The sequence below is a fragment of the Macrosteles quadrilineatus genome, unplaced genomic scaffold, assembly GCF_028750875.1.
Source record: "Macrosteles quadrilineatus isolate MER2022 unplaced genomic scaffold, UCM_ALF_1.0 Scaffold_6__1_contigs__length_79288215, whole genome shotgun sequence".
Lineage (NCBI taxonomy): Eukaryota > Metazoa > Arthropoda > Insecta > Hemiptera > Cicadellidae > Macrosteles > Macrosteles quadrilineatus.
The window spans coordinates 35,806,450-35,834,340 of NW_026542599.1; the positions used below are offsets into that span (position 1 = coordinate 35,806,450).

The window sequence follows — 27,891 nt, forward strand, 5'->3', positions numbered from 1 at the left end:
GTCACGGTATAATAGTAGTGAGAACTACTGTGCGATTTAATAGAAAAAATAATTTATGTACCTAATGAAATATTTTGGCCAAAGTAAGGAAGTAAATTCACTAAACAATAATTTTATAATTTTACATTTATTGAAAAATAAACCAATACCTATACAACAATTACTATAGTCTGTATGGTGGAACTTATCTACTGACCCTCCTTTTACCTGGGAATGACCTGGCATTAAACCATTGATCAGTCCCTCTTTAAGCCATTGATATTTAGCTATCACTTCAAGATATTAAATCTGAGAACAGGTTACAAACATTGACATAGGGTACATGAGAAATGGTCTCATATGCGTGGTAAATAAAAATAACAAAATTAGAAAAGCAGTGATTATTTAAATTAAAATAAAACAATTAATAGGCGAGACATTCCAGATCAAGTAAGACCACTTGATACAACAATAGCTTTGAATCCTTTGAAACAAGTGTTTTTACTTCTTTTGTATTGCCTTTTTTAGGTTAAAATTGATTCCAATGATTTAATGCTAGTCTTTTAAGTCACTACATCAGCTAAACCCTTTGTTTGTGGTATTGTGGTTAATATCTTTTAAATAATTAATAAATTAGAAGAATTTATCATTTCCATAAATTTAATTTATCAACAGATTTTCTGTACTCAAAACAAATGCATTAGCATATGACAAATCTTATTTCTTATGCAAGCATTCATCACAATTTGTGTGAATCTATGGCGCAATTGGTAATGACAGATTGTGAAATCAAGGCAGAAATTCTATAGGTTCCAGCTTTGGTACCACCTTTTAAAATTTATCAGTACGTACAGTTCATGCTTGCTTCACTTGATATGTTTCACAGGCTTGGAGGCCTATGTGGAAGGACAAATGCAAAGTTTAAATAAAGAGCTGCTAACTTGTAGAAAAAAATTTGTAATAGACCTGCTATACGATTGTTAAAGATATTTACTCTCTTTCATGTAGCAACTTTCAGGAATGAATCAATATATCTAGATTGGTACAACATTACAACCATAGATAAAACAATTTACTATTGGATAATGGATACTGAAGTAGACGTCCCATCTATATGGACCAGCTGTAGCCAATTTTTCGTTAAAAAAGAACTTAGAAGTGTGAGCCAGGCACAGAATGCGCTAGTGACTAAAACTCTATTTTCTACCTTATTTTTTGTTGCTGGTCAAGTTGATGGGTCATAACAGTTGCTATAGCTCACAATAAGTCCTTCCATTAGTAAAACAGAAAACATTGAACATTCCATTAGTAAAACATTGAATTAGTAAAACAGATTGCGTATTTGATAGAAATCAGCAATTTAGATCAGCACAATCTGTCAGTGGCTCACATCAACTACGACAATTTTGGTAAAAAAAACTGGCTACAAATTTAACATGGGAATGGAATGTCTAGTTCTATTAATAGTCAAAGATAAAACACACTCCCTTAGTCGATTTCTCATCCTTACGGATCAGCTGACGACGATTTTATTGTTAGTTCTGTCCAGTGGACTGTAGAGGTTGTGTTTTGTTCACAATTGTTTCTTGGTATTTCAGTAATTTGAAACCTCATTTACCCAAATAAAACAATCTAACTTAATCATGAATGATAACTCGTCCCCTAGTTATATTAGCAAACAGTAAAGCACAAATCAATAAACTGGCCCTAAAATAATAAAAACAAAATTCAATCGACCAGTGTCACCAACTCACTAACATGAACTAGATACGGAAAACAAACTTCAAAATTTGCAATGCAGTGAGAAGTCTACTTTTATTGGTCAGTCTATGGTACAACATCATCAGATTGTAAAAAAATTCTTACATTGAGTGCTACCGGTACCGGTACATCAAACGTCTTATGGTCTAATTCTAACTGATTATTCAGAACTTCTTGGCATGGTGGATGTTGGAATTACTAGACACCAGATCTTAAGAGTTGCTTTTAAAACCTCTTCCTTTACAACACATAGGCCTACAGCTACCATAGTATTTTCATTTTCCCTCCTTATCTGAGAAGTGGTAATGTCGTTTCACCTCAGGTTGACTTCTTCAGACTAACGCGTCCATCCTTTAAAAGAAAAATGTCACTAGTTTGTTGAATTGTTGTATGGTTAGTTTTTATCAATATTTCCTTGACTCAGCTTGTTTTCACGTTATGTTTGTAGGTTAAGAATTGTTAATTATTGTCATGCAAGGTATTTACTTGTAGAATGTTTTCTTCAAGCGTGGATGCGTGGGTTCTTATTGTTGAATTTTGTTATTTTTTTAATGTTTCGCACTAACACGCTTTAACATATTGACTTATTGTACAATATTTTCTTTTCTTTTGTTATTGTGTGTGAATTCTTTTAAAGTATAATGTGGATGCAATATTGTTAGCATTTATAGGGTGAAGTGGGGTAATTGGGACCCGAAATTTGCATAGTGAAACTTTTAGAGCTATGTAGTATATGAACCATTAGACATAGATAAATAAAATATACCTCATATGAAAGTGAACATACATTTCTTTGTTAATAAATGGGCAGTTTTAATCTACTGTATAATTTTAAAATTCAGTAAGAATAATTAAATAAAAAATGCCTGAAAGGATTCCAATTACCCCAGGAAAGTGGAGCAATTGGAATCGTGGTCTGGTATAACCATATAACCACAGCTATAAATATGTGGGGCTATTGGGATATACGTTATTATGTGTACTTTTCAAATATATATATATATTTCTCTATTGCATACGGTTTGGAAGTTACTGTATTAACTTTTTTGTTTGGCAGTACACGGCAGGTCGCAAATTACATTTGCCCCAGGGTTCCTGACTGGAATTTTGGTATAGCCATATAACTACAGCTATTAATAAGTGGGGCTATTATGATATACCTTATTTTGTGTACTTTTCAAATATATTTTCTCTATTGCATACGGTTTGGAAGTTGTTAACTTTTTTGTTCGGCAGTTTGACGGCGGTCACGAATTACATTCACCCCAGGGTTCCATTTACCCCAACTATAAAATTTGCCAGGGTAAACTGGAACCCCCCTGTAATTATTTTTATTTTAGTCCCTAGGTTGATTTTAAGCTCATGTCTGGATTCCTCTAGTAAAAATAGGCCAGTTCCTCAGTTTTGACTGTTATACTGCATTCCATAATTCATCTGTAACAAATAAAAAATAGAACTTGTAACTCATCTAAAAAGTATATTTGCAGTGCAAAAATAAAAAAAATTAAATAAAATTGAAAAAGTAGTTTTTATTTGATTTGGATAGTAGAGATATGAATAAAAACATATAATCTTGTAAAAAATTTACATATAATATTTTTCTCATAAAAAATCAAATATAAACACCGAGATTCCAATAGCCCCGGGGTCCCAATTACCCCAATTCACCCTAGTTTATTATTTTTTAATGAATTCCTACATTGAAATGAAATGAAATGAAAAATGAAATGAAAATGAAATGAAATGAAAAAATGAAATGAAAAATACTTTATTCCATCAAAACACAAAACACAAAAATAGTTACATAGGGTTGTACAAAACAGATGGATTATTCCCCACATAGGCACAGCCTGTGTGTGGGGAATGAGCTTCACCAGTAGTCAAACTTACATATTAATATAAAAATTAATTAATAACTAAAATTATTATTTTACATACTTTGGAAGGGAGTAAGATTGCACATTGAGCTACGGTAATACAAATTAATTTTAAAAACTGTAGGAACCACAATAGGAAATAAAGGCGAAAACAAAACTATACATACTAAACAAACCGCGTACGTATCAACTGAGACTCGGAAACCACACACACACACACACACACACACACACAGACATACACACACAGACAGACAACAGCACACACACAACACACAACACACTTCAGCTCAGTTGCTCAGTTGCACCAGGACATCAGGCGGCTGCTGGCCCTACAGTTCCTTTAGTTAGGCCGTCTCTGCTCTGTCCCTGCATGTCCTATGAACCATTCACTCGCTCCCTCTCACTCACACCGCTCACACTCACTTGCACGCACATCCACACACAAACATCCCAACCTGACAGTCATTCATCGTTGTATTTAACTATGACGGCTTTAGAAGGAATACATGGACACAAACAAGCTGTTGATATGCCCGCGTCCGAGTTCCACTAACCATTTATTTACGAGTTTTTTATATTTTAACAGACTGCACGGCTCCGGATTTTTTAGCTGAGTGGGTAATTTAGAAAAAATAACTGTTGCAATGTATTGGGGAGACGTTTTATTAATACTTTTAGTGATCTTAGGTAACTCTATCCCAGTGTTCAAAGCAAATCTTGTAGGATAGTTGTGAGAAGTTTGTTTAAAAAGAGAATTATTGTTTTTGAAAATGTATATAATTAATGATCTTATATAAAGCTGTGAAAGATTGTAAACATTGTAAATGCACAGACCGTTGATTAATCACCACTTAATCCACAATTCAGTGCTTGTCAGTTTTGAGGGGTGCGATGCGTATTTGGTTGTTGTCTTCATCAGAGTGGAGTGTCATCCCCAGTTCTGTAAGGACAGCTGATTCCACCAACCCTTGTCTGGTCATGCTGCCTATGTACGCCTGGTTGTCTGCGTTTTGCTCACAAACGTTCCTCACAGCCAGAACCACCCATTGGATGATGACTGAGAAAACACTGAGGAAAATACAACTCTTCTAGCCAGTGATGATCCGTATTTTTATACCTTTGTCACACTAATAATATGGAAATATATACCGTACTACAATCCAATAGATTAAAGGTATTTGCATGTACGTATGGTTTCCGGTTAACATGGCGGTAGACGATGAGAACTCTGACTGTGCTGTGTGTAATAAAACAGTGAAAGAAGACCAAGACGGATTATTCTGTGATGGTTTCTGCAGGAGGTGGTTCCATATAAAATGTGCGAAAGTTCCAAAAAGTGTTTTTAGTGACATAAACAGGCTACATGAATTTATTCAGTGGACTTGTGAAAAGTGCCTATGTCGCATGGCAACCATGAGAACGTATGTATGTAGCAATGAAAATTGTACAACTCTCCATGAAACAGTCGGTACACTACTAAAACTAGTAAAGGATCTTAATCAAGACCATAACCAATTAATTTCAAAAATGGAATCATTGAATCAGAATAACATTAAACTAGAATCTCGCCTAACCTCAATTATTTTGACAAAAATGCCGGAAGTTCAAAATCAAAACATATTTCAAGCAGACGACAACGTCCACCACGGCGACTGCAATCTGACCACTGGGACAGCGGACTCTTTTGAATCCGCTCCAGAAGGAGAATCTGACCACTCTGATACGGGTATAAATCCTAAGACCATGGCGATTGATATGACGAAGTCAAATGTCAGTAATGTCACTGAAATGGACAAGGCAAAAAAAATATCAGCAGCAGACGACATTGCGCAAACAGAAGAAGCATCTGACAAGAACAAGAAGAACTGCATGTTGTCAAGAGACAAATCTGATGTTGTCTGGACTACTGTTGGTAACAAACATAGGAAGAACAAGACCAACCTGACGAGTGATGAGACAAGTAAAAACCGTGTTAGCGCATCTCATGTGGACCATAAGCTGAGTTATGTGGCAGTAGCTACCTCAAACATTAGTGCCAAAGTTATTGCTACGAACCAAGACAGACAAGAGGCAAGGTCGGTGACGAGAAGAACCGTGACTAGGCCTAGATCTACAACCGCAAAACAAGTTCTTGTGGGGACTTCTGATGATGAAACCCTAAAAGGGGCAAAGAAAGCCTGGTTACACTTGGGGAAAGTCAAAAAAGGTACCGAGGTGGCCGATGTTCAAGGCTACGTGGCTAAAGTCTTCCCGGGAGTGGAATTCCAGATTGACAAGTTAGAAACAAAAGGCTCTAATGATAGCTTCAAGATAGGTTGTGACTTTATCCACAAGGACAACGTTTTGGATGGCAAATTGTGGCCCAAGAACATTACATTGAAGCGTTTTTTATTCCGGGAACCAAGGAAAAGTGCAGTGACGTAGGACATGTTGCTGTCCCAGTGCCCATCTCGGATTCCTTAGCTTTTACAGACAATAGGCCTATACAAAATCCTCTAACCTCAAATGTGCCTAGGCCTAGGAAGCACGACTTGGCCAGGGATGTGGCTCCTGTACCTAAAACTAGTAATCATATGGTATTTGGCTATCTTAACATTCAGTGTTTGCGTACTAAATTAAATGTCACCTCACTTTTTTGCGAAGAAAATCAATTAGACGTTTTCTGTGCCTGTGAACATTGGCTAGGAAACGGTGAGATACACGCTTTCAGCAAACTGAACTCATTGCAACTAGTAGCAAGTTATTGTCGTGACCTGCACAAGAATGGTGGTGTCTCTATATATGTGAAACAGGACTTACTCACTAGGTCTAGGCCTATTAATCTTGTGCAGTATTGCAGTGAACTCGACATTGAGATAGCTGGTATAGAACTGACGGACAAATCCCTCATCGTCCTCAGCATATATCGCTCGCCTGATGGCCAGGTTCTGAAGTTCTTTGATCTGCTCGACCAGTGTCTAGGCTATCTTGCTGGTTTCAAGAAAAACATTATTTTGGGCGGAGACTTCAACATAACCCTCAATGCCAACGATGTAATGGCCAATGACTTCGTAGATCTTCTACGCTCTCATGGACTGTTCATCACTAGTCTTCTGCCTACGCGTGGACCTCGCTGCCTGGATACAGTGGCCACAGATCTTAACATATGGGAATATCAGGTTTGGACAACCGAACCGTATGTGGCGGACCATCAAGCGGTTCTCATGAAAGTCAACTCCAGTATGGTGAGTCCTTCTTTAACAGTTCCTGCATGGTTAAATCTCTATACTAGACATTATAGGTTATTAGATGAAGATCTTATTCCTAGTTTTAAACATGCTCTTTCACAGGTCCCCTGGGATGATGTCTTATTTGGCAAGCAGGCCGAATCGGCTTTTGAGGCATTTTTTGATGCATACAATTCAGTTTTTAATACTTTTTTCCCCTTAAAGGTCAGCAAAAAAGTAAACCCTCAAACCAAAAAAACCCCACTCCGGCCTAGGGACAAATCTTGGTTTACTGCAGAGCTGAAGCAGATACAAATGTTTGTTCTAGCATTCAGGGATAGGTACATGACAGCGGAGACCCCCGCCAATAGGGAGCATTTCTTTAATCTTTACACCAGAGCCAAAAGGTTGTATAGAATTAAAATAGACCAGGCAAAGAAAGCTTCTAATGTGAGGCTCATTGAAAGCTCGCTAAATCCTTGTAAGGCGGTTTGGAACTTGGTCAACAACAACCGTAATACCGGTCAAGGGCCGTCACCTGCCTCTAAATGTTCTGCTAGCCCCGATGATTTTAACACCCATCTCATCAGTACTGTAGCAGGCATTGTAGGCTCCGCTCCTGTAGATAATAGTGAAGTAGTCAAAGGCATACAGTCTCCTGATGCCAACCTTTCATCCTGGCAACCTCTTACACCAGAGAGCCTTGTCACCATGGTAGGCCATTTTAAGACCTCTCACAGCCCTGACATATATGGAATGACTACTGTCATCCTAAAACATACTGTTAATATTGTTGCCATCCCTCTTTGCCAGGTCCTGAACTCTTGCCTGAGTGCCGGAATATTTCCTAGAATTCTAAGGGTGTCTAGAACTGTCCCCATATACAAAAAAGGAGATCCAGCAAGTGTACAGAGCTATAGACCCATATCTATTATACCAACCTTCGCTAAGGTCTTTGAAACATCCATCAAACTCCAGCTAGTCTCTTATCTTGAGCGCAATAACCTGATGTCCAATCTTCAACACGGCTTCCGTAAAGACAGATCAACTGTCACTGCCGTCTCTGAGCTCATACGTCGCATTCAACAAGCCTTTGAGGATACCAACACTGTTGCCTTGACATTATGTGACTTGAGCAAGGCATTCGATTGCGTCTCACATGACATTCTGCTTGCCAAATTAAATAAATATGGGGTGCGCGGTGCAGTTTACGACACCTTTGTGACATATTTGGAGAACCGACAGCAGGTCGTCTCGATAGCTGGAGCTAAGTCCCGAGCTCTCAATGTTCCTCACGGGGTGCCTCAGGGATCGGTTGTGGGCCCTGTCCTCTTTCTGATAGCCATAAACGATCTTGAGCTAAGTGGCAATGCACTCAGGTTTGCTGATGACACTACCCTAATTTCTGTTGGTAACAATCCAGGAACTGCCTCAGAAAGAGCTGAAGTAATGTTTAGGGCAGCAAAGGACTGGTTTGAGACAAACAAATTAAAACTAAACCAAGACAAGACACAAAAAATCCTGTGCTCACTTAATTCAAACTTGGCTCAGGACGTTGTCAAGGTAAATCTGCTAGGCTTTACGATTGACCCAAAGCTGAGTTGGAAAGACCATGTGGATAACGTGGCTAAGAGGTTGTCGAGAGTAACACATCTTCTCAGGAAGTTAACGAGACTAGTTGATAAAGCTTACCTAGTTGTGGTCTACCATGCTTTATTCCACAGCCACGTTACTTACGGTCTCCAGCTATGGGGTCATGCAGCTAATGTCTCCAGAATCCTAAAGCAGCAGAAGAAAGCTCTGAGAATTATGACTGGCAGCGGGCGACAGAAGCACTGCAAGCCTATATTCGCTGAATTGGGCATACTCACTATACACAGTAACTACATCCTTCAATGTGTCAGCTACGTACACTCCAATGTAAATACCTTTACCACCAGACAGCAGGTGCATGCGCATAACACCAGACGCAAAAATCACATTGACGTACCCTATTGTAGGCTCAGCAGGACAAAAGACGCTTTCCCTGTCATGGCCCTCAGACTGACCAATAAGTTGCCGGTTGCGGTGAGGGATTTAAACCACAATCAGTTTCAAGCAAGGTTAAAGTGTTGGCTAAAAGCTAGGCCGTATTACTCTCTCAAGGAATTCTTTGAGGACGACCTCACAGGACTCTAAATCTACCGCCATAAAGTTTTTCAAGTTCTTTTGGTCTAATGACCATACGAAAGTCCGACTAAATGGAAGTCTGTATATACTGTAAATAGTTTATTTTTTCTGTAAATTGTAATATTGACGCAGCCTATCCAGCTTATGCTGGTATCAAGCCAAGGAGGAGGTAATAAGGTAATAAGGTAATAAGACTTCTTAAAGTTAAACTTGTAGAACGTAACCTATAACAGGAAAGAGGTGTAATGGATATCTGGTTACTATCTGGTACCTGGCCGGACACTATATATAGCACGTTATTAAAAGTATTGTAGACGAATAAAAGTTACATCCCCTCCACATAATTCTCCATTACTCTGCACAATGCGAATTATAATGATTGAGACCCTTCTTCCTGAGGAATGTTAAGTGAACCGTAGTGCAGTAGTTCCCTCCGTCAGCTGCTAGGCTTACTGTGTTTTGTGTAGCTATTGCTTACCTGCAAATCACCAATACGACAAGAGAGATGTGTGTCTCTGTCTTTTATCGTATTTATGCGTTTTTTTATGTTTGATAATGCTTTAACTCACATACAAACTAAACTCACAATAGGCCAAAAAGAATAAGGAAATATATAATGAAACAACATCATCGTTCTGCACGTCGTCTGCTCACAATGCTTGGCAACAACATAAATTCATTGAGCTATCTCACTGAACTCATTAGTTTTACTGTTCAATTTGAGCAAAACGACTTTATGCCATGTTTAATTAAAAGTAATCAATTATTGTAAGCTGAATTTGTACAGAGGAAAATGCTGTACCGAACCAAAGTAGGTAATTTTTCAGTGCACCACAGACCATTACTTCAAATATACACCTAGATCTATGTGAATGAACGATATGAACGTATATGAAAGATAATGATATATTGCAAATTTACCATTTTGTCAACTACATTATTGAAAACTCAACAATTCTTTCTACTGATTTCCCTTCGTCTAAAATAGAATCCAAGCAAAACTTGTTAAAAATAAGTAGGGATGGACGGGTCCCGAAATTTCGGTAATTTTTCAAGGAAAAAATATTCCCGATTATCAGGACGGGATTACATTTGATTCGGGAATTTTTCGGGAAGGGATTTGGTCCAATCGCCGGCGATTTTGCCGCTTCGCGAGTGCCGATGACGCCGCTATTGCGAGCGATAGGTCCGCGAACGCAGGAGACGAAGTCGTTTCGACGATTGCGCCGTGACCACGGAGTCATAACGACGATCGTGCCGTGACCACAGAGTCATACCGACGATCACGCCGTGACCGCGGAGACATACCGGCGATCGCGCCGTGACCTCGGAGTCATACCGACGATCACGCCGTGACCACGGAGTCATACCGACAATCACGCCGTGACTGCGGAGTCATACCGACGATCGCGCCGTGACCGCGGAGCCATACCGACGATCACACCGTGACCGCGGAGTCATACCGACGATCACGCCGTGACCACGGAGTCATACCGACGATCACGCCGTGACCTCGGAGTCACACCGACGATCACGCCGTGACCACGGAGTCATACCGACAATCACGCCGTGACTGCGGAGTCATACCGACGATCGCGCCGTGACCGCGGAGTCATACCGACGATCGCGCCGTGACCGCGGAGCCATACCGACGATCACGCCGTGACCGCGGAGCCATACCGACGATCACGCCGTGACCACGGAGTCATACCGACGATCACGCCGTGACCGCGAAGTCATACCGACGATCACGCCGTGACCGCGGAGTCATACCGACAATCACGCCGTGACCGCGGAGTCATACCGACGATCGCGCTGTGACCGCGAGTCATACCGACGATCACCCCGTTACTGCCGTCATTTTGACGATCGCACAGTGACCGCGAGTCCTTTAGACCGCGAGTCACAAGTTTCTATAGGTACCTGAAAAATTGTTACCCATTTTTTGGTTTTTATAGATCAGTGCCACAAACGGTAAAGATTGATTTTGTATGCCTTTTTTGGTAACTGCAATACTCAAGACTTTCTTTTTATGCACAGAAAAAAATCCCGTCCCGTCCCGTCCCGAAAATCGAGAAGGAAATAAAAATCCCGTCCCGAACTAAAAATTCAATTGCGTCCATCCCTAAAAATAAGACACATACATTTAAAGTTTACACAATTAAGAACTAATTTAGAAGGATACATGGATTTCTAGCATCAATGTTGCAGCAGTCTAGTAGAACAGGGATGATTTCCAATTCTCTCATCTATAAGAATAAGAATCATCAGGAATAATCATAAGTAAAATAATGCCAGACTTCTTTATGATGATAAGTTTGATTTAGTACAACACCTTGTTTTTCTTAGTTCACAGATCATTGTAGCCATTTATTATCAAGTACAAAAAATTTTTCACAACTGTTAACACAATATGTTTTTATCTATATATATAATTCCGTAAGTCAAATTTTTGTAAAGAAATTGTGAGTGACTGGATGGCCGTAGAAGGATGGGAGGGGTCTTATTTTAAAGGTCTTGACGTGAATTTTGAGGGAAAACTATTCATTTTTCTTATTTTTTTACCATAAATTCGCAACAGAATAAAACTTTTCCCATTAAAACAACATGGGGTTTAATTTTTTTACATCTTTTGAAATTAAAACAGCTGTGCCACAGATTTGAAAACAGTGATCAATACACGCATTTGGTTTACTTTTAGCCAGTCAACTATGAAATGTACACTATAATAAAACTGAAATATTGAAGATTAGTCGGAAAATTCTTTGTTTATATCATATACTCAAGTTTAATTTTTTCATGCTTTTACGTTATTGTCGTGTTAAAGGAATAAACGACATAGAATAAATATTCTGTATAAATAATCAAAGAGTCGAAATTAAATCTAACTTCTGTTTTGTTTTTATTTTTAAATCATATGTTCAAGTTTATTTTAAATGATGTTGTTTTCTTTATATTTCTACACATTTTAAGGTTAAGGTTGTGTAAATATATACAACTAAAATAACCTATAAATGTTATTGGTTCTAAAACGGTGTATTTGCATTCCTTCGTAAGTAAATTTTTTTAGTGCAGTGAATATACATCGTAGAGTAATCATATTCGATCATACTTTTATAAAATCACCAGGGATTCAAGATGTTTTGGTATGTAGGCTGCTGGATATATATTCTTTCATTATAAGTACTGTAATTAATATGAACGCCAGGGCAATACCACAAAGGCGGGGAACTGTTCATAGGAATGACAGTGCGCGTAGGAGAGCAAGAGTAGATAATGACGATCTTAATCAAGATATGTTACAACCCCTTTTTAGGAGACCCATGGTAGACGAGAGAAATGTAAAGATCCATGATGCAGGATTATTGGACCAAGAGTGCATTCAATGTAGGGCCCTTCATTTTAGAGAAGAACTAACGAATAATCATTTTATGATATGTTGCCATAACGGACTTATTAACCTTCCTCAGTCAAAAACTAATGTAGAACTTAAAAGTTTGTTTGAAGAGAGCCCACAACTGTATAAATTCATTCGACAATGCAACAGTGCGATGGCTTTTGCTTATTTTTCAGCCAGTAATAAAGATATTCCAGGAAAAGGACCATACTGTTTCAAAATTCAAGGACAGATTTATCGTTCAATCTCAGATTTGCTGCCTCAACATGATGAAGACCCCGTGTATGGCCAATTGTACATTATTGACACATCAACAGCAACAGAAATTTGTCAAAGGCGTCGAGAAAATAGTGACTTAAAACCTGAAATATTGTCAAAACTAGCTGAAATTCTATTAGAAAATCCATTTGCACAAATTTACAAAAGAGCTTCGGAAGAAATGGTTGTATAAGGTGACAGTGAATTAGAACTTAGGTTTGTAGACAGGATAAATATGGATCGTCGTAGGTATAATAAGCCTACTGCAGATGAAATTGCAGGCGTCTTCAATTCATCTGAAGGCGAACCTCCAATGAATTTTTAAAATTCCAAACAGGGAAGCTTTTTTTATCCTTATTAACCACAAGACCAAAGCTACCTTAGTAAACCAGTATTTATTCACAAACAATGATATGTTTGCTGCCTTTTCATGTTAAACCACTGGAGTGATTCAAATTATTTATTGAAAATGACATCAACAAAAGCAAACGAAGAAGAACAACAAACTGGTTTTTACACAAAAGATATGGTGTAGGGATGCCTATTCTGACACATAGATAATGTTATTCTGAGTTTGTTTAAATCCCGGTATTGCAAAAAGTTGTTTTACATTTGAGCTTTTTAGGGACTTATGTCCCTACAAGCCACTAGTTTTAATTTTATTTATAACATGTGTTTAAACTGTTATACTCCTTTCAAAAAATTTAGGCGGTTTTAGGGGAAGCAATCTTTTTTCTCCCTCGCTTTTAAACAACAGCTCAACAGCTGAGGTTTTCCGAAACGTCATCAATTGCATAACATAAACATAACCCAAGTTTTTGAGTACACAACTATCGACGAGCTAATGAATGGCTCACAAGATGGTTTTGTCTGTGTTTAGTAGACTTAACATAGAGCACATTGTTCTCTTAAAAATGGACTTTCCTAAAATGGCCATTTATGTAATTGTTATCTACTACAATACCTAGTAAAAAATGAAGTAAAACTTTACCAATAGATGTAGTTTTAGAATTCACATTTCACTATAGGTGAGGTAGAGGAGGAAAAGCCTCATGACTTTATAAGATAATAAGATAAAAAAGAACGAGAAAAGCATAGATTGGGTTGGTTATTATTTTTAATAGTATATTTCATAACTAGGGCCTAAAATTATTCTTTTCGACCTGGGATCATATTTTATCAAGTCACCCCCTTCAATACCCCCGTCCATCGAGGGTAAAACACTATTCATTTGAATTGATATATATGTTAAGATGGATGGCTGGAAAAGGGATGTTGCAGGGCAAACCATTGTTGCATTAAGTACGGTAGGTACGTTGATTCTTTTATTGAAGATGATTTTTGGATATATCTGTCTAAACTTGTGTGATACTAACATAATAACTTTTGGTACCATAAAGGTAAAAATTAAAGTCAAAGTATTATTGGAACAATTAAAGTAGGCTACAATAACTGGAACAAGTTTTTTTTATTACTTAACTGGTTCCAATATTTTTACTGTTGTTTTGTAACATTAAAACGACTTCAGATTTTTTTGCCAGTTACGATTTTTCTATCAAACTTGTTTACTTTTAAAATCTATCAATGTAAAATTCTTCTCTGGAGGAAAGGTAAACTCACCTGATCCTGGTTATATTTGTGCTTCCAACAAAGATTCCCAAGGATTCTGACCAGGTTGCCTTTGAATCCAAACGCTGGGTGTTTCTGCATTTCGTCGTCTGCAGCTGCGAGTTTACAAACAGCTGAGAAACAACTATTTGGTTCCTTCCCCGCTAAGTGGATACTCTTTAGTAGAACTGCAACAAAAACAATACAATCATGAATAGTTAGTAGTACAAGATTATGAGAGCAGTAGTGTTAGTCATAAATTATAAAAGTAGGCATGCCTGTAACAAAATCCTAACCTCAAGAATTCAATAACGTCAAACCAAAATTAAGGTCTACCGTACAATTATCCGACCAGTCTTACTAAATGGAGCCGAAACGTGGATATTAAATCAAAAAGAAGAGAGAAAACTAATTGTTTTTTAAAATAAAATATTAAGGAAGATTTTTTGTCTTGTGAATGATAATAGAGAGTGGATAATCAAGCATTGTGTAAAATATAGGTCACACTGTATCAAAGTGATGCCTACATATTTTTAACAGAGTATGTGGCACTGTATCAAATTGATATAAAAAAATGTTCCCTGGACGAGTTCAAGTAGGGGGGGGGGGGTGCCCATTAGTGAGGGGATAGCGATCAGTGTGCACACAAAAAAATGGTGGCCGAAAGGTAATACTTTGAAGGGTTAACCTCACTTGTAAATAGCGATTTGGATGGCTGTCAAATTTTAACGAATCTCTATCTTTACCCACAAGCACAGTTGATGAAGAAGCTACGTAGTTCCTGAAGAGCCTGTAGGTGGGGTGGTTGAGCCGAGCAGGTCGCCAACATCTGCAACAGTGTGGCCACTTCAACAGGTTCCAGTGTCGCCACCTTGTCTGCCGTCGTCTGCAGAATACAGTCCGACAGTTGACAGAACTGTAAGGCCAGGTGGGTCACTAGAGACACCGGTACGTCGTCTGCTGACTGTTTGATCTTGCTCTCAAACACCTCCATCAAAAACATCCTGCAGGAAACCACAACCAAGCAGAGGTTATGATACAGTTGAATCATCAAATTAAGGGGAGGGGGGGGGGAGTTTGGGTTGCCAAAATTTCAGGTAAGGTATTTTTTCAGCATTTGAAGTGAAGAGAATAACTCCATAAATAAATAAGGCAAAACCCCTTTACAGAATGATATGTGCACATCAAAATGTCCTTCATTCAATATTAAAGAGGCTATGGTCACATAACATTAGTCAAAAATGTGTAAAATTAAAACAAATTTCATTTTAATTTCTGGCTCTTATTTACACATATCAACTCTAGATAAACATAAAACATAACATGACTTAGAACGTAATACGTAGAATCAATGTTTTACTAAAAAATAGTGCAGACATACACTACTTGTTAGTGAATTCCAAGACAAGTGTAATGGGTTATAACATCAGGTTATAAATCAAGAATTTAAAAAAGTGATAATTTATTTAATGACTACCGGTACTTAAGATTTTATTTTAAAAAGAACATTAGGCTACATGATAAATCCGACATGGGAAAATAACAACATTTTATCCTTTAAAAATGTTAACGTAAAAAAATCATATGCTTATCAAAATTAGCATGGGAAGTGTGATATGCCACATACAAGGTCACAGCACTTCTGTAGGCTGCAGAAATGTTGTGCCATCGATTCAGAAACTATCTGGTAACAGACCCGTCTACAAAAAGACGGAAATTCCTGCTTCTTGTTTGCAATGGCTATAACCATTAAGCGAATATAGCCTATCCATTACCTGTTTTTCAACTAAAAAAAGAAGCAGATTAGATTATCCCTCGCTCCTGCGGGAAGGGTTTATTTACACTCCTTTTAAACACTTTATTTAACAGAATCAAATTCATTAAGATTAATAACTTGTTTTAATTCGGGATTGCATGTTTATTTCATAAACTATCTTTAAACTGAAATAATTAATTTAAATATTCACCTTCCCTGAACTGGAACTTGAGAAGTGTAAACTTTGGCCCAGTCTACATCCTGAGTCATAAGATGCTCCATTATATATTGCCTAGAAACACACAATTATCAAATAAAAATACCTCTAGATGCAAATAAAAAGGTTTAAATGCCTTGTCGGTGATCCAGTTTTAAGCCAGCGACCAAGGTTTTGAAACTAAAAGTTCATTTTCAAGCTAAAAAGTTAACAAAAAAAAGTTACCAAGTTAAAAAGTCCTCTTCCCCTGGGTTGTAAAGGGTTATCAAATACTTGTAACACTTATCGTTGGCAAAAACTCAGATCACTGACAGTGCAGCAGTTATTTCACCTTTTTATTTGTAAAAACATGATCCAAAGGCTAAACTTGTTCACCTGCTGTAGATACATATTGTACATGAATAACTAACTGTCAATGGATGCAATTTATGACAGTAATTATACTAACTTAACTGGAATTTCTAAATAAACACCTTAGTCTACCTCAATAGGATAATCCACCAGCCCACTAACATAATCTACTGGTTAATTTGATTAAATAAAGTACTAGTTTTCTTTTAAAAGGAAAGTAAGTTTCTGATTGGGATTTTTAAATATGATAGAGTTCATCTAGCTTACCGGGAGAGAGTTGAGTCGAGGGGCTGATAGATAAACAGTTACAAGCTTTGAGCTAATAAAAGCCACAATCCTTAACACTGATATTTTGTTCTAATATATGTAACCTTCAGAGTAGATTCATAGACAAAAGAATTAGGCCTAAATATAAGACTGACAGCAGTGCTGCGGTTAGCATAAATTCTGGCGTCCACCGCTAGGAGTGCCATGTAGTTTCGGCGCACACCGCTGCAGCGTCAAGCGCTAGCGAGTGTTGCTATGAGAAGTTGGTAGTTGGAGCCAGGGTTGCCAACTTCTGGAGAATTCCCGGAGTACAAGGAGTAGGAATTTGTTCTGTTATTTTTCTGTGTTTTAAAAATCTTCGGGGTTTTTGAAAAAATGGGCTTTTCCGTTAAAACTACAGGATTTCAGAATTTTTGGGTCTGATACATTGGTGGCATTTCGTTTGCGAGGGTGGTAGTACTGGGTTGCAGACGGTGAATTGACGACAGTGAATCGACAAACACTGAGTACGTTCTAGTGGCACATCGCCAGAACCTTCCTTTGTCAGTATATATTTAATTCTTTTGTCTATGGTAGATTGGAGAAGTTTTGTCCACAATCAGTTTCGTGTTTTGTGACTTTTTATTTTGTATTATTAGCCACTGGACTCTAACATGCTCAGGTAAGCTAGGTGGCCCCTTTTAAATCCTGATTAGCAAAGTAAATAACATGTAACAAATTACTTACGCAAACTCAAGACCATCTCCACCACTTGTGCAGACTATTCTCACAAACTCTTCATCAGAGATAAAATCCTTGGTTAGATTAGGACACCCAAGCAGTATATTGTACAACACCATCATGCAGATATTAGTCAGTTTTTCATCTCCGTGTATCGCCATTTGTCTGAAATATTCAAATTTTTTTTTTTTTTTTTTTTTTTTTTTGATTATATATGATTTTTGGAATATATATTTAAACCGCTAACATAATATGTAAATGAACGCAAGCTAAGTCAAAATGAAGAAAAGAGAAAAACGAATACAGGAATCATATTGAAATGCCATCCGAATCACAGCAGGCCTATGTTTTGCACACAGAATATCAATAGAACAGGAGAGAATTTTTTATGATTACCCTACTATTGATTCTTGTTATTTAACTAACTTAATATTTTTTAAACTATCTGAACAAAATGAAATTATGTGTTTACAAACAATAGGTTGTCTTCTGCTTGCAGGAATCGCTAGGGGCTCAAAACCGCATCCTAAAAATCTGTCAGCTGTCAGATCTCCTCTTGAGGGAACACCATTACCGCAACGATACGGAATTCAATCATCGGCCTCGGTGGTGTAGTGGATAGCGTAGCGAGCTGATAATCCAAAGATACTGGGTTCGAATCCCGCTGGCAGCACTTAACTTTTTGTCAACATTTTTTTTAATATCAGCAAGTTTGGTTGGTTTGGTTAGGTTATGACAGTTTAATTTTATAATTAAAAAATTATAAAACTTAATTTTAGGCATTTATAATTTTATTTTATGAATAAAACTATTTTTTAGATTAGTAAACCTTCATTCGATTTTTTCATTATCAGCACGTTCAGTTAGTTTGGTTAGGTTATGACAGTTTAATTTAATAATTGAAAAATTTTAAAATTAATTTTATAATTTTTCTGAATTTTATAATTAACTAGGCCTAATAGTGAAGTAAAAATTACGCGCTGTGCTCTCTACTACAACGCTGTTAACGGAGGAATTTTGAACTAAACTAGGATGCGCTTTTGAGCCCCTAGCGATTCCTTTCTACTTGCATTCATAAACAAACAGCAAAAATAGTACACAAAACACGCATAAAAAAGACTACAGTTTTAACAATAATAGCAGGAGAAGTCTACTTTCTCTATTCAAAGTCAATGCTTAAACCATACGTAGCCAAATGTGATATCATTCAGATAAAACATTAAGATGAAAACTCGACACTTGTAGTATCTAAAGTCAATGTTAACATATACTCACTTTAACTGAGAGCAGCATTTGGTCCACACAATCCGCTGTGTTTTGGGGTTGTTTACAATGAGATTCCCCAAGAACTGAGCACTGATCCTCAAACATAACGTCCAATCGTCTCCCCTCTTATCCAAACTTTTGTTGATTGCAAGATTGGCGTCATTCAGAACGGATAACTCCGCCAGAGAGCTTTGTACCTGAGGAATGTCAATATGTATATTTTCACACTCAACGCTGATATTATTATTACGAAATAGGGTACTGTAAAAAACTTAAGGAATATGCCTAGAGCAATATATCTAATTCCTGTGAAAGATCTTCTGGTAAATAATTATCCATTACAGCACTCTTCGTATTCCTTTATAACAATCTGAAACAAGGTAATTCATTATTTTTTAGCAGTCTGTTGCCCGTCTCACTGTCTTTTGCCTGCTAACCAATACAGTTTTTTTGCTTTCTTTAAGGGTCGTTTATTAAGTAAACGCCTTTATTTTTTTGTGCGTTGCCTATAGCTTCTTAGCTCACACATGCATAGCATCGAGACTCCTTGTCACTTACTGGCATCATTTGTGAACAGAAAGGCTGCCATCTGCAGCTCTGTAGCTAACATGTACACTTTGCTGTGTGTCTAAGAGAGCATTTTTTAAGTAATTGAATCTACTGCCACAAGCAAGATAAGATCAGTGAAATATTTTAACTACAAGAAATACATCAGCTGCTGATGTTCTTCGCTGGACGACAGAAGCTTATGGTTCTAATTTCTAATGCAATCAGCAGGGGTAAATTGCAGAAATGGGTTAGGCCGTGAAATGTTTGATCGGAAGAAAATATATTTTTTGTTAGTTCCTAGACTTCTCACAGAACACCACAAAGGAGAAAGGTTTTCATTTCACAGCCCCCCCCACACTCCCTAACCCACACTTTCACACTCCCTAATCCATTCCTGGACTTTACCCAACTCATTGCATTAGGGCCAAACCTTCAGTCATCTGGCGATGAATGTCGGCATCGAATACATTTCTTGGGGTAATAAAACGTATCACTGACTTATCTCACATATGGCTGGGGATTCAAAAACTTTTAATTTGTCTTAATGCACAGTGAAGCGCCATTCTGTTCACCAATGATGCTAAGTAAGCGGCGAGCCGTCTAGTTTTGCACACTAGGGAGCTAACTTAATACGCAAAAAACGGCTTTTAGTTAAAAATCCCTTTATGTATGTTGCAGGTTTTTTATGTGTTTTTTGAGCCTTATAAAGCTTACGCGAAACGTCAATTTCCTTTGTTGGTAGGTAAGTAGGCCTACCTGTAGGCCTAAATGATAAATTAATAATGTTCAAGCCTTTATTTAACACTATGTTAAAGTTCAAAAGAGTTGTGTAACCACCAAATTATTGTTTTATGCCTGCATAAGTATACATAATCCTTGGTTGCTGAAGTGGAAACAAGGACTATAGTTCGGCCGCTTAGAAAACGACCTGCGCGCTAATGCTAAACCAATGCTGGAGGAGGTCGCTTTCTAAGCGGCCGAACTATAGTTTTGGTTCATGGATGAACCATCTTCAGTGTAATCATTCCATTCCTATGTGATGTGTTAAGTTATTCAAGCATTTGTATTAATTGAACTTTATTAACAACCTTCAAAGGAAGATGATTGATGATGACTCCTTGAAAGCCAGAAGATAGTCCGTCCCAATCCATAAACTGAAACTACTACAGCAACCAAGGATACTTAACTTAATGTGTGGGTATTTTTACCAAAGGTAACATTCTTGTTGAAAAGAATGCCAAAAATCTAAATAGTTGTAAAATGAAACAGTAAATATATAAGCCTAGAAGTCATTTACTTTTACGTTCAAGGCCTAGGCCTACCTCAGAATTACCAGCACAGAATTTTCTAAGGCTTCAAAAACATATTACAGTAGAACTCCGATTATCCGAATCAATAGGGACCAGACCCCATTCGGACAATCAAAAATTCGGATAATCAGAGTTTTACTGGAATTCCGGGGATTTTAAAGAAAAATCCTCATTTTCGGTACTAAGTGAACTTTTAATTAGGCTAATAATAATTTAAATCAGAACATTTTTACAGTTTACAATGCTCATAGTACAAGTGTTCTATACATGTTATTAATTCAATAGTGTTCCATCAAAGTCCAAAATTGGCTAAATGTGTTTAATAACAACTCTTTGATATTTTGTAAAACTTATTACTGTAGCTTTACGTTTTTAAAATTGTTGAAATAAGCGATTCGGATAATTGGAGATTCGATTAATTGGAGTTCGGATAATTGGAGTTCTACTGTACGTACCTCAGAATTTACAGCGCAGTTGTTTCTAAGGCTGCGAAAACAATCGGTCAAGGTGTCTACCGGAGGTGTGTCTTCTAAAACGAGCCGATGTAATAAGTCTGCTGGATCATCCATTCCGCAGTTCTATCCTGGTAATCAAAACTGTTGTGAGAACAGTTTATTTCATAACACCTGTTAATTTCTATTAATTATTATCATATGTTTATTTGTTATTCTATGTTTGTAAAAAGGTAAATAAAGTTAGTTGAGTTTGAGTTATGACATAAAACAGTGCATTCACTTAATTCTTAGTAAAATAGTACATGGTGGCAGCGGTTTAGAGCTATGCCTCAGAAGAAAAATCCAAGAAGGAAACAATCTGACTATGAAGATAATGAAAATGAAAGAAGCAGAGAAAATAAATACAACAATTCAACTAAGAAGTCAATCATTGTATCAAACACTCATTCAGTTATTCAGCCTCCAGCTAGTTTCTCCTTTGTACCAGCAGATTGGCCAAGATGGAAAACACGATTTCAAAGATATCGGTCAGCATCTGGGCTATCTGAAGAGTCTGAGAACAAACAAATCAACACTCTTATATACACATTAGGTGAGAAAGCTGATGAGATTTTTGCATCTTTTAATTTAGCAACCGAATCAACGCTAACATTTGAAGAAGTCTTAGATTTATTTGACAAACATTTTATTCCACGGAGGAACTTAATTTTTAAAAGAGCAAAGTTTTTGAAGAGACAACAAAAAATTAATGAAACAGTTGAAGAGTTTATAGTTAGTCTCCATTCCTTGGCTAGAACCTGTGACTGGGGTTCACTTAATGATGAAATGGTGTTGATGGTACTAATACTGGGTTTAAATGATGAGAAACTTAGTGATCACTTGTTGCTAGATCCCGAGATGAATTTAGACAAGGCCATTACAGTAATAAGACATGCAGATAACGTAAAGAAAGAGAAGGCAGATTTATGTGATGAGAAAAGAGTTCAAATTGAAGCAACTACATCATCGAGTTCAAACCAAAATCAAGGATATAGGTTTCGTCAAAAGAAACAAGAATACCCAGCGCAATGTATCTGGTGTGGTTATAAACCGTCCCATCCAAGAAGCACGTGTCCAGCAAAAAGGGCAACATGTAAGTTATGCAAGAAGATTGGTCACTTTTCGAAAGTCTGCAGATCTAAAGAAGCACAGGAAGTAACTGACGAAAATGAAGTAAGTGAACTTGGACCTTCAAATAATAAAGTATTCATAGGTACACTTGGGGATGGGTCAAAATGTAAGCCCTGGAAACTAGAGTTAGTATTTGAGGGAAAACCACAAACATTTAAAATTGATTCAGGGGCAGATGTAACAGTAATTCCCCCTGGCATAGTTGATCCAAGTAGGATCCAGCCGACTCTAGTTGAGTTGTTTGGGGCTGGTAGAACAAAATTAGAAACTGTAGGTTGTGTTAGAGCTAATATCCAATACAGAGATGTTAAAATAAATCACATGGTATACGTAGTGAAGGGACTCATAACACCCTTGCTTGGTCGTCCAGCAATACAGGACTTGAAAATTTTAACTTTTGTTAATTCAGTTGCAGAGGTAGACAGTGACTTTTTTACTGAATACCATGAAATGTTTAGTGGTCTGGGCGTCATTCCTGATCCCTACACAATAGCACTTAAGGATGGCGCAAAGCCATACGCAATAACCACTCCTAGGACAGTACCTTTACCCCTAATGTGTCAAGTGAAAAAAGAACTAGAAAGTATGGTACAAAATAATGTAATCACACCAGTTGAGCATGCTACTGAATGGTGCTCAGCAATGGTAGTAGTGCCTAAATCTAATGGAGATGTCCGCATATGTGTTGACTTAACAAAGTTGAATGAATCCATCCAGCGGTCTTATCATCCGATTCCCAAAATTGAAACGTCTCTCAGCTCAATCTCAGGAGCAAAATGGTTTTCAAAACTTGATGCAAACAGTGGTTTTTGGCAAGTCCCCTTAAATGTAAATTCCCAGGATCTAACTACTTTCCTTACCCCTTTTGGACGTTTTAAATTTCTCAAACTTCCATTTGGAATCACATCAGCACCTGAACATTTTCAGAAATGCATGAACAAAATCTTAGACAACCAGTCAAATGTCGCAGTCCATATGGACGATATTCTGATTTGGGGCAAAACGAAAGAAGAACATGATACAGTTGTTCGGCAAGTACTTGAAAAGCTTCAAAATGTAGGAATGACACTTAACAAAGACAAAACTGAGTTTGGGAAGTCAAGTATTAAATTCCTCGGGCATTTCCTCTCATCCGATGGAATTTCTGTTGATAAGGAAAAGGTTTCCGCCATTCTCAAAATGGACTGCCCAAAAAACGTAAAAGAACTTCAAAGGTTTAATGGGATGGTAAACTTTCTTGGTAAGTTTATTCCTGACAAAGCTAAGATTTTGGCCCCAATGAATTCACTACTTCAAGCTAACGTTCCATGGATATGGGGTCCAGAGCAGGCGAAGGCCTTTGATGAAATAAAACTCATTTTGACTAACTCTCCTTGCCTAGCCATTTACGATGTAAATCGGGAAACAATTATCTCATGTGATGCCTCGCTTCAAGGACTAGGATCAACTCTTTCTCAAGTTCAAGATGATGGTTCTATACGACCAGTATCATTTGCATCCCGAAGCCTTCTTCCTTCTGAAAAAAACTACGCAAACATCGAGAGGGAGGCTACAGCTGTTGCTTGGGCATGTGAAAAGTTTCAAGAATTTATTATTGGCAAGAGAATAACAATACAAACAGATCACAAACCACTACTTCAAATTTTGAAATCCAAACATCTTGATGAATTGTCTCCAAGAATTCAAAGAATTCGATTGCGTCTCATGAGATATGATTTTTCAATTACTTATATTCCTGGAAAGCAGCTTCTAGTTCCTGATGCTCTTTCAAGAGCACCTCTCCCATTTTCAGGTACTGATGACCGTGAGTTAGAAGAAGAAACTCAAGCGTTTGTTCAAATGGTTTTGTCGTCCATTGATATAAACGACTGCATAGTTGCTAAAGTATTGGAGGAACAAAATAAAGATCGGACTTTACGTGAACTGAAAAAAATAATCATCCAAGGTTGGCCTTCTAAGACATCATTACGAGATGACCTAAAACCGTATAACTCAGTTAAGGATGAGCTAAGTGTTGATAATGAGATGATACTACGAGGTTCAAGACTTGTAATTCCGCCAGCTCTGCAGTCTTGGGCACTTCAAAGAGTACATGAAGGTCATTTTGGAATCACCAAGTGTCGTTTACGTCCAAAAGAGTCAGTCTGGTGGCCAGGAATTTCTTCAGCCATTGAAAGTATGGTGAAATCATGCCCTACTTGTATTAAACATTCAAGGAACAGTCATGAACCATTGCTTCCCACACAATTCCCTGACAGGCCATGGAAAACACTTGCGATGGATTTGTTCAAACTTGAAGGCGTTTGGTTTTTGACTGTGACAGATTATTACTCCAGATATTTTGAGATAGCTGAATTAGAGTCATTAACATCACGAGAAGTAATAATGAGATGCAAAGCCTTTTTCTGTCGACACGGCATTCCAGAAGAAATTAGGATTGAAATTAGGAAGAAATTATTAATTGATTGTGTATTGCATGAGATTCTATTAGAAAAGTTAAAAAAATATAATTTCTCAAAAACTGCAATTTCTTGGCTTTGTTCATACTTAAGTAACCGTAAGCAACGAGTTGTAATAGAAAGAGATTCATTAAAATTTCAATCAGATTGGCAAAAGATTTCAGTTGGTGTTCCCCAGGGTTCAATCCTGGGCCCAATATTGTTCTTAATTTATATAAATGATCTTGATGGCAACATTAATACAAACCTCATTTTATATGCAGATGACACCACTGCCCTGCTTAAGGCTCAAAGTGTACATGAGCTTAAAATACTTACTATCAATGCTATGGAGGAACTTGAAGTATGGTTTCGTACTAATGGACTAAAACTAAATTGTGAAAAAACAAATCTGATGAAATTTCAAACAGCACAAAGTAATGACCCTACAACATTTGCAGTTGAATTTTTAAATACTGAAATTACATCTAAAATACAGAATACATTTTTGGGATTAACAATTGACCAAAATTTAAACTGGAAAAAATACATAACAATACTCGGTAATAAACTGAATTCTGCTTGTTTCCAAATGCTTGTGTTAAGGGATAGAACTGATTTGGAAACTAGATTAATGGTTTATTTTGCCTATTTTTATTCCATTATGAAATATGGAATTGAGCTATGGGGTTCATCAGCTGACTGGAAAAAAATATTCAAGTTTCAAAAAAGAATTGTTCGCATTATGACATTTTCGCGGCCACGAGTCTCATGCAAGCCAATCTTTAAACAGTTAGGATTATTGAGCCTTCCCTCTCTCTATATATATTCATGCTTACTGTTCATTCAGAAGAATTTTGATCTTCTTTGTGGACAGCAGCATTTACATGCATACAACACAAGGTGCAAAGACAATTTTCAATACCGAATACATAACTTAACAATCTATGAAAAGGGCCCTAGTTACATGGGTATGAAGTTCTTTAATAATCTACCGACAAACATTAAAAGCCAAATCCGTTTAAAGAGTTTTAAGAATACTCTAAAAAGTTATCTTTTAAACCAAGTAATTTACTCTGTAAGTGACTTTTTACAAAATTAAGCAGCATTGTTATATGTAATCGTTGTTTTAGAGTCAGACAAAAATGTTCTGTAACTTAATTGTATTTTAGGTTTATATTGAATTGACAATGTCACCAGTTTAATAGCTTTGCTATGTACAAATGTTTTTATGTGACAATAAAGTGAATTTGAAAGTGAATTTGAATTTGAATTTGAATTTAGGTCTGACTGTGGGTCTCAATTTCAAGTCCTTGAACATTCAGATTTCAAGACATTTTCCAAAGTTTATGGCTTCAAGCATATAACAAGTAGCCCAAAATTTTCCCAAAGCAATGGAGAGGCTGAAGCGGCAGTGAAAATCGCCAAAATGATTCTAAAGAAAAATGTGGAAGACCCTTATTTAGCGCTTCTAGCCTATCGAACGACACCCCTCTGGAATGGGTTCAGTCCCTCTCAGCTTCTTATGAACAGGCGATTACGGAGCACATTGCCTCAGACAGAACATTTGCTTTGTGGAAAACCAGATCTAAAGGATCTTAAAGGGAGAGAAGAAACATATCGTGAGAAGTACAAACACAACTATGATAGAAGGCACAAAGTGCAAACTCTCAATCCTCTTCATATAGGAGACCCAGTTTGGATTGTGGACCTTAGAAGACATGGCAAAATTGTGAAAATCCTGGACAGCCCTCGTTCATATATTGTTGAAACTGATAAGAGGAATGTGAGAAGAAATCGATTCCACCTCAAACTTGCCCCTTATTTAAGAGAGGAAAACAGTGAACAAAATTTGTCAGCGAATACACATCAAACAGAACCATACAACCGTCCAAAGAGAAATATACACAAACCAAGCTGGTTGAAGAACTTTCAAACTTAAAAGGGAGGATGTTGTGAGAACAGTTTATTTCATAACACCTGTTAATTTCTATTAATTATTATCATATGTTTATTTGTTATTCTATGTTTGTAAAAAGGTAAATAAAGTTAGTTGAGTTTGAGTTATGACATAAAACAGTGCATTCACTTAATTCTTAGTAAAATAGTACAAAAACCAATTTATTAATACTAAGGCAAAAATGTGGTTCCGATTCCACTATAAACTGTAGGTCCCTTAGTTGCCATTAGCTGTACCGGCTATTGATTAACACAGCTGTGTCTAAGGAATATGTTGGCCTTAGTCACTAACAAGACTACAAGATCGCACCACTCATCCTACACTCATACTTGCTGGCTTAAAATAGGTACCACTTTGTATGGTCGCCATTTCAATGAAAAGTAAGAAAAAACCTTTGGAAAATAAGGTGGGAAAACATTATATGATGTGGAAAGCAAAAGAGACCTCTTGTCGGGGATTTTCGATTTTGAGTTATATATAGCCTATAATATATTTCAATTCCTTATTAAATTCTGAATCACTTGGTGCAAGTCCCATGCATCTACGATTGTTTTTTGTTTAAGTTATAGGACTTTGAAATGATGTTATGGAAAAGGGTCATTTTGATCAAAAACTACGGGATTTTGAACATTTAAAATACGCATAAAAACAGTTTGTTTTTTTTTATTTAAGAAACAGTTTTGGTATCAAAATAATTAAATAAAGCTTATAATGTCTTCTTTGGAGGCAAAACCAATTTTTGTCTTAACTCACGATAGTTTTAATTCAAATAATTGTTTTATCGAAGCATGTCGTAAAAATCATATTTCAGAAAAGGGACCTGATGTTATACCTGTATTATTTCTCCATACATATTTAATAGGCCAACATGAGTTTTTAGATAATTGTTTTGAAGCTGTCACACATCCGATGACCATGTTTAAGGTGTCATTGGATAAGTTATGGCCTGTAGATTTCCTATCAAACAAAAAATCTTTCATCAGGGCTTCTTAGGGAGAAACTGTTTGTTTACATTTGAACAGATGAATACTTTGAAATTTAATTTACACTAACTAGCTGTTACCCACGGGCTTCACCCTGTTTGACTTCATAAGTATTACCATTGACTAATTGAGCGGAGCGAGCGAAGCTCTTATACGTCGACTCTTATGCATTTCGTAATACGCAAACTCCT

General features: G+C 37.0%; 1 protein-coding gene across 1 annotated transcript; it reads right to left on the bottom strand.

Moving 5' to 3' along the window:
* Positions 1-283: 283 nt before the first annotated feature.
* Positions 284-27,891, bottom strand: LOC128997096 (ataxin-10-like). Its single transcript, XM_054422673.1, has 10 exons — positions 27,818-27,891; positions 21,150-21,277; positions 18,845-19,032; positions 17,576-17,734; positions 16,226-16,306; positions 15,009-15,262; positions 14,271-14,446; positions 11,181-11,244; positions 4,455-4,677; positions 284-2,091 (listed from the first exon to the last, which is right to left on the bottom strand). The coding sequence occupies exons 2-9, from the start codon at positions 21,261-21,263 to the stop codon at positions 4,484-4,486; spliced, it is 1,230 nt and encodes a 409-aa protein (XP_054278648.1). The 5' UTR covers positions 21,264-21,277; positions 27,818-27,891; the 3' UTR covers positions 284-2,091; positions 4,455-4,483.

Excerpts from the sequence above, each read along its gene's own strand:
- LOC128997096 (XM_054422673.1), bottom strand. The coding sequence starts at position 21,263 with ATGGATGATCCAGCAGACTTATTACATCGGCTCGTTTTAGAAGACACA. Across the intron at positions 17,735-18,844 it reads AAATGCTGCTCTCAGTTAAA|ACAAATGGCGATACACGGAG; the intron begins GTGAGTATATGT and ends TGAATATTTCAG. Across the intron at positions 4,678-11,180 it reads CATTGATGCTAGAAATCCAT|TCATCATCCAATGGGTGGTT; the intron begins GTATCCTTCTAA and ends GTGTTTTCTCAG.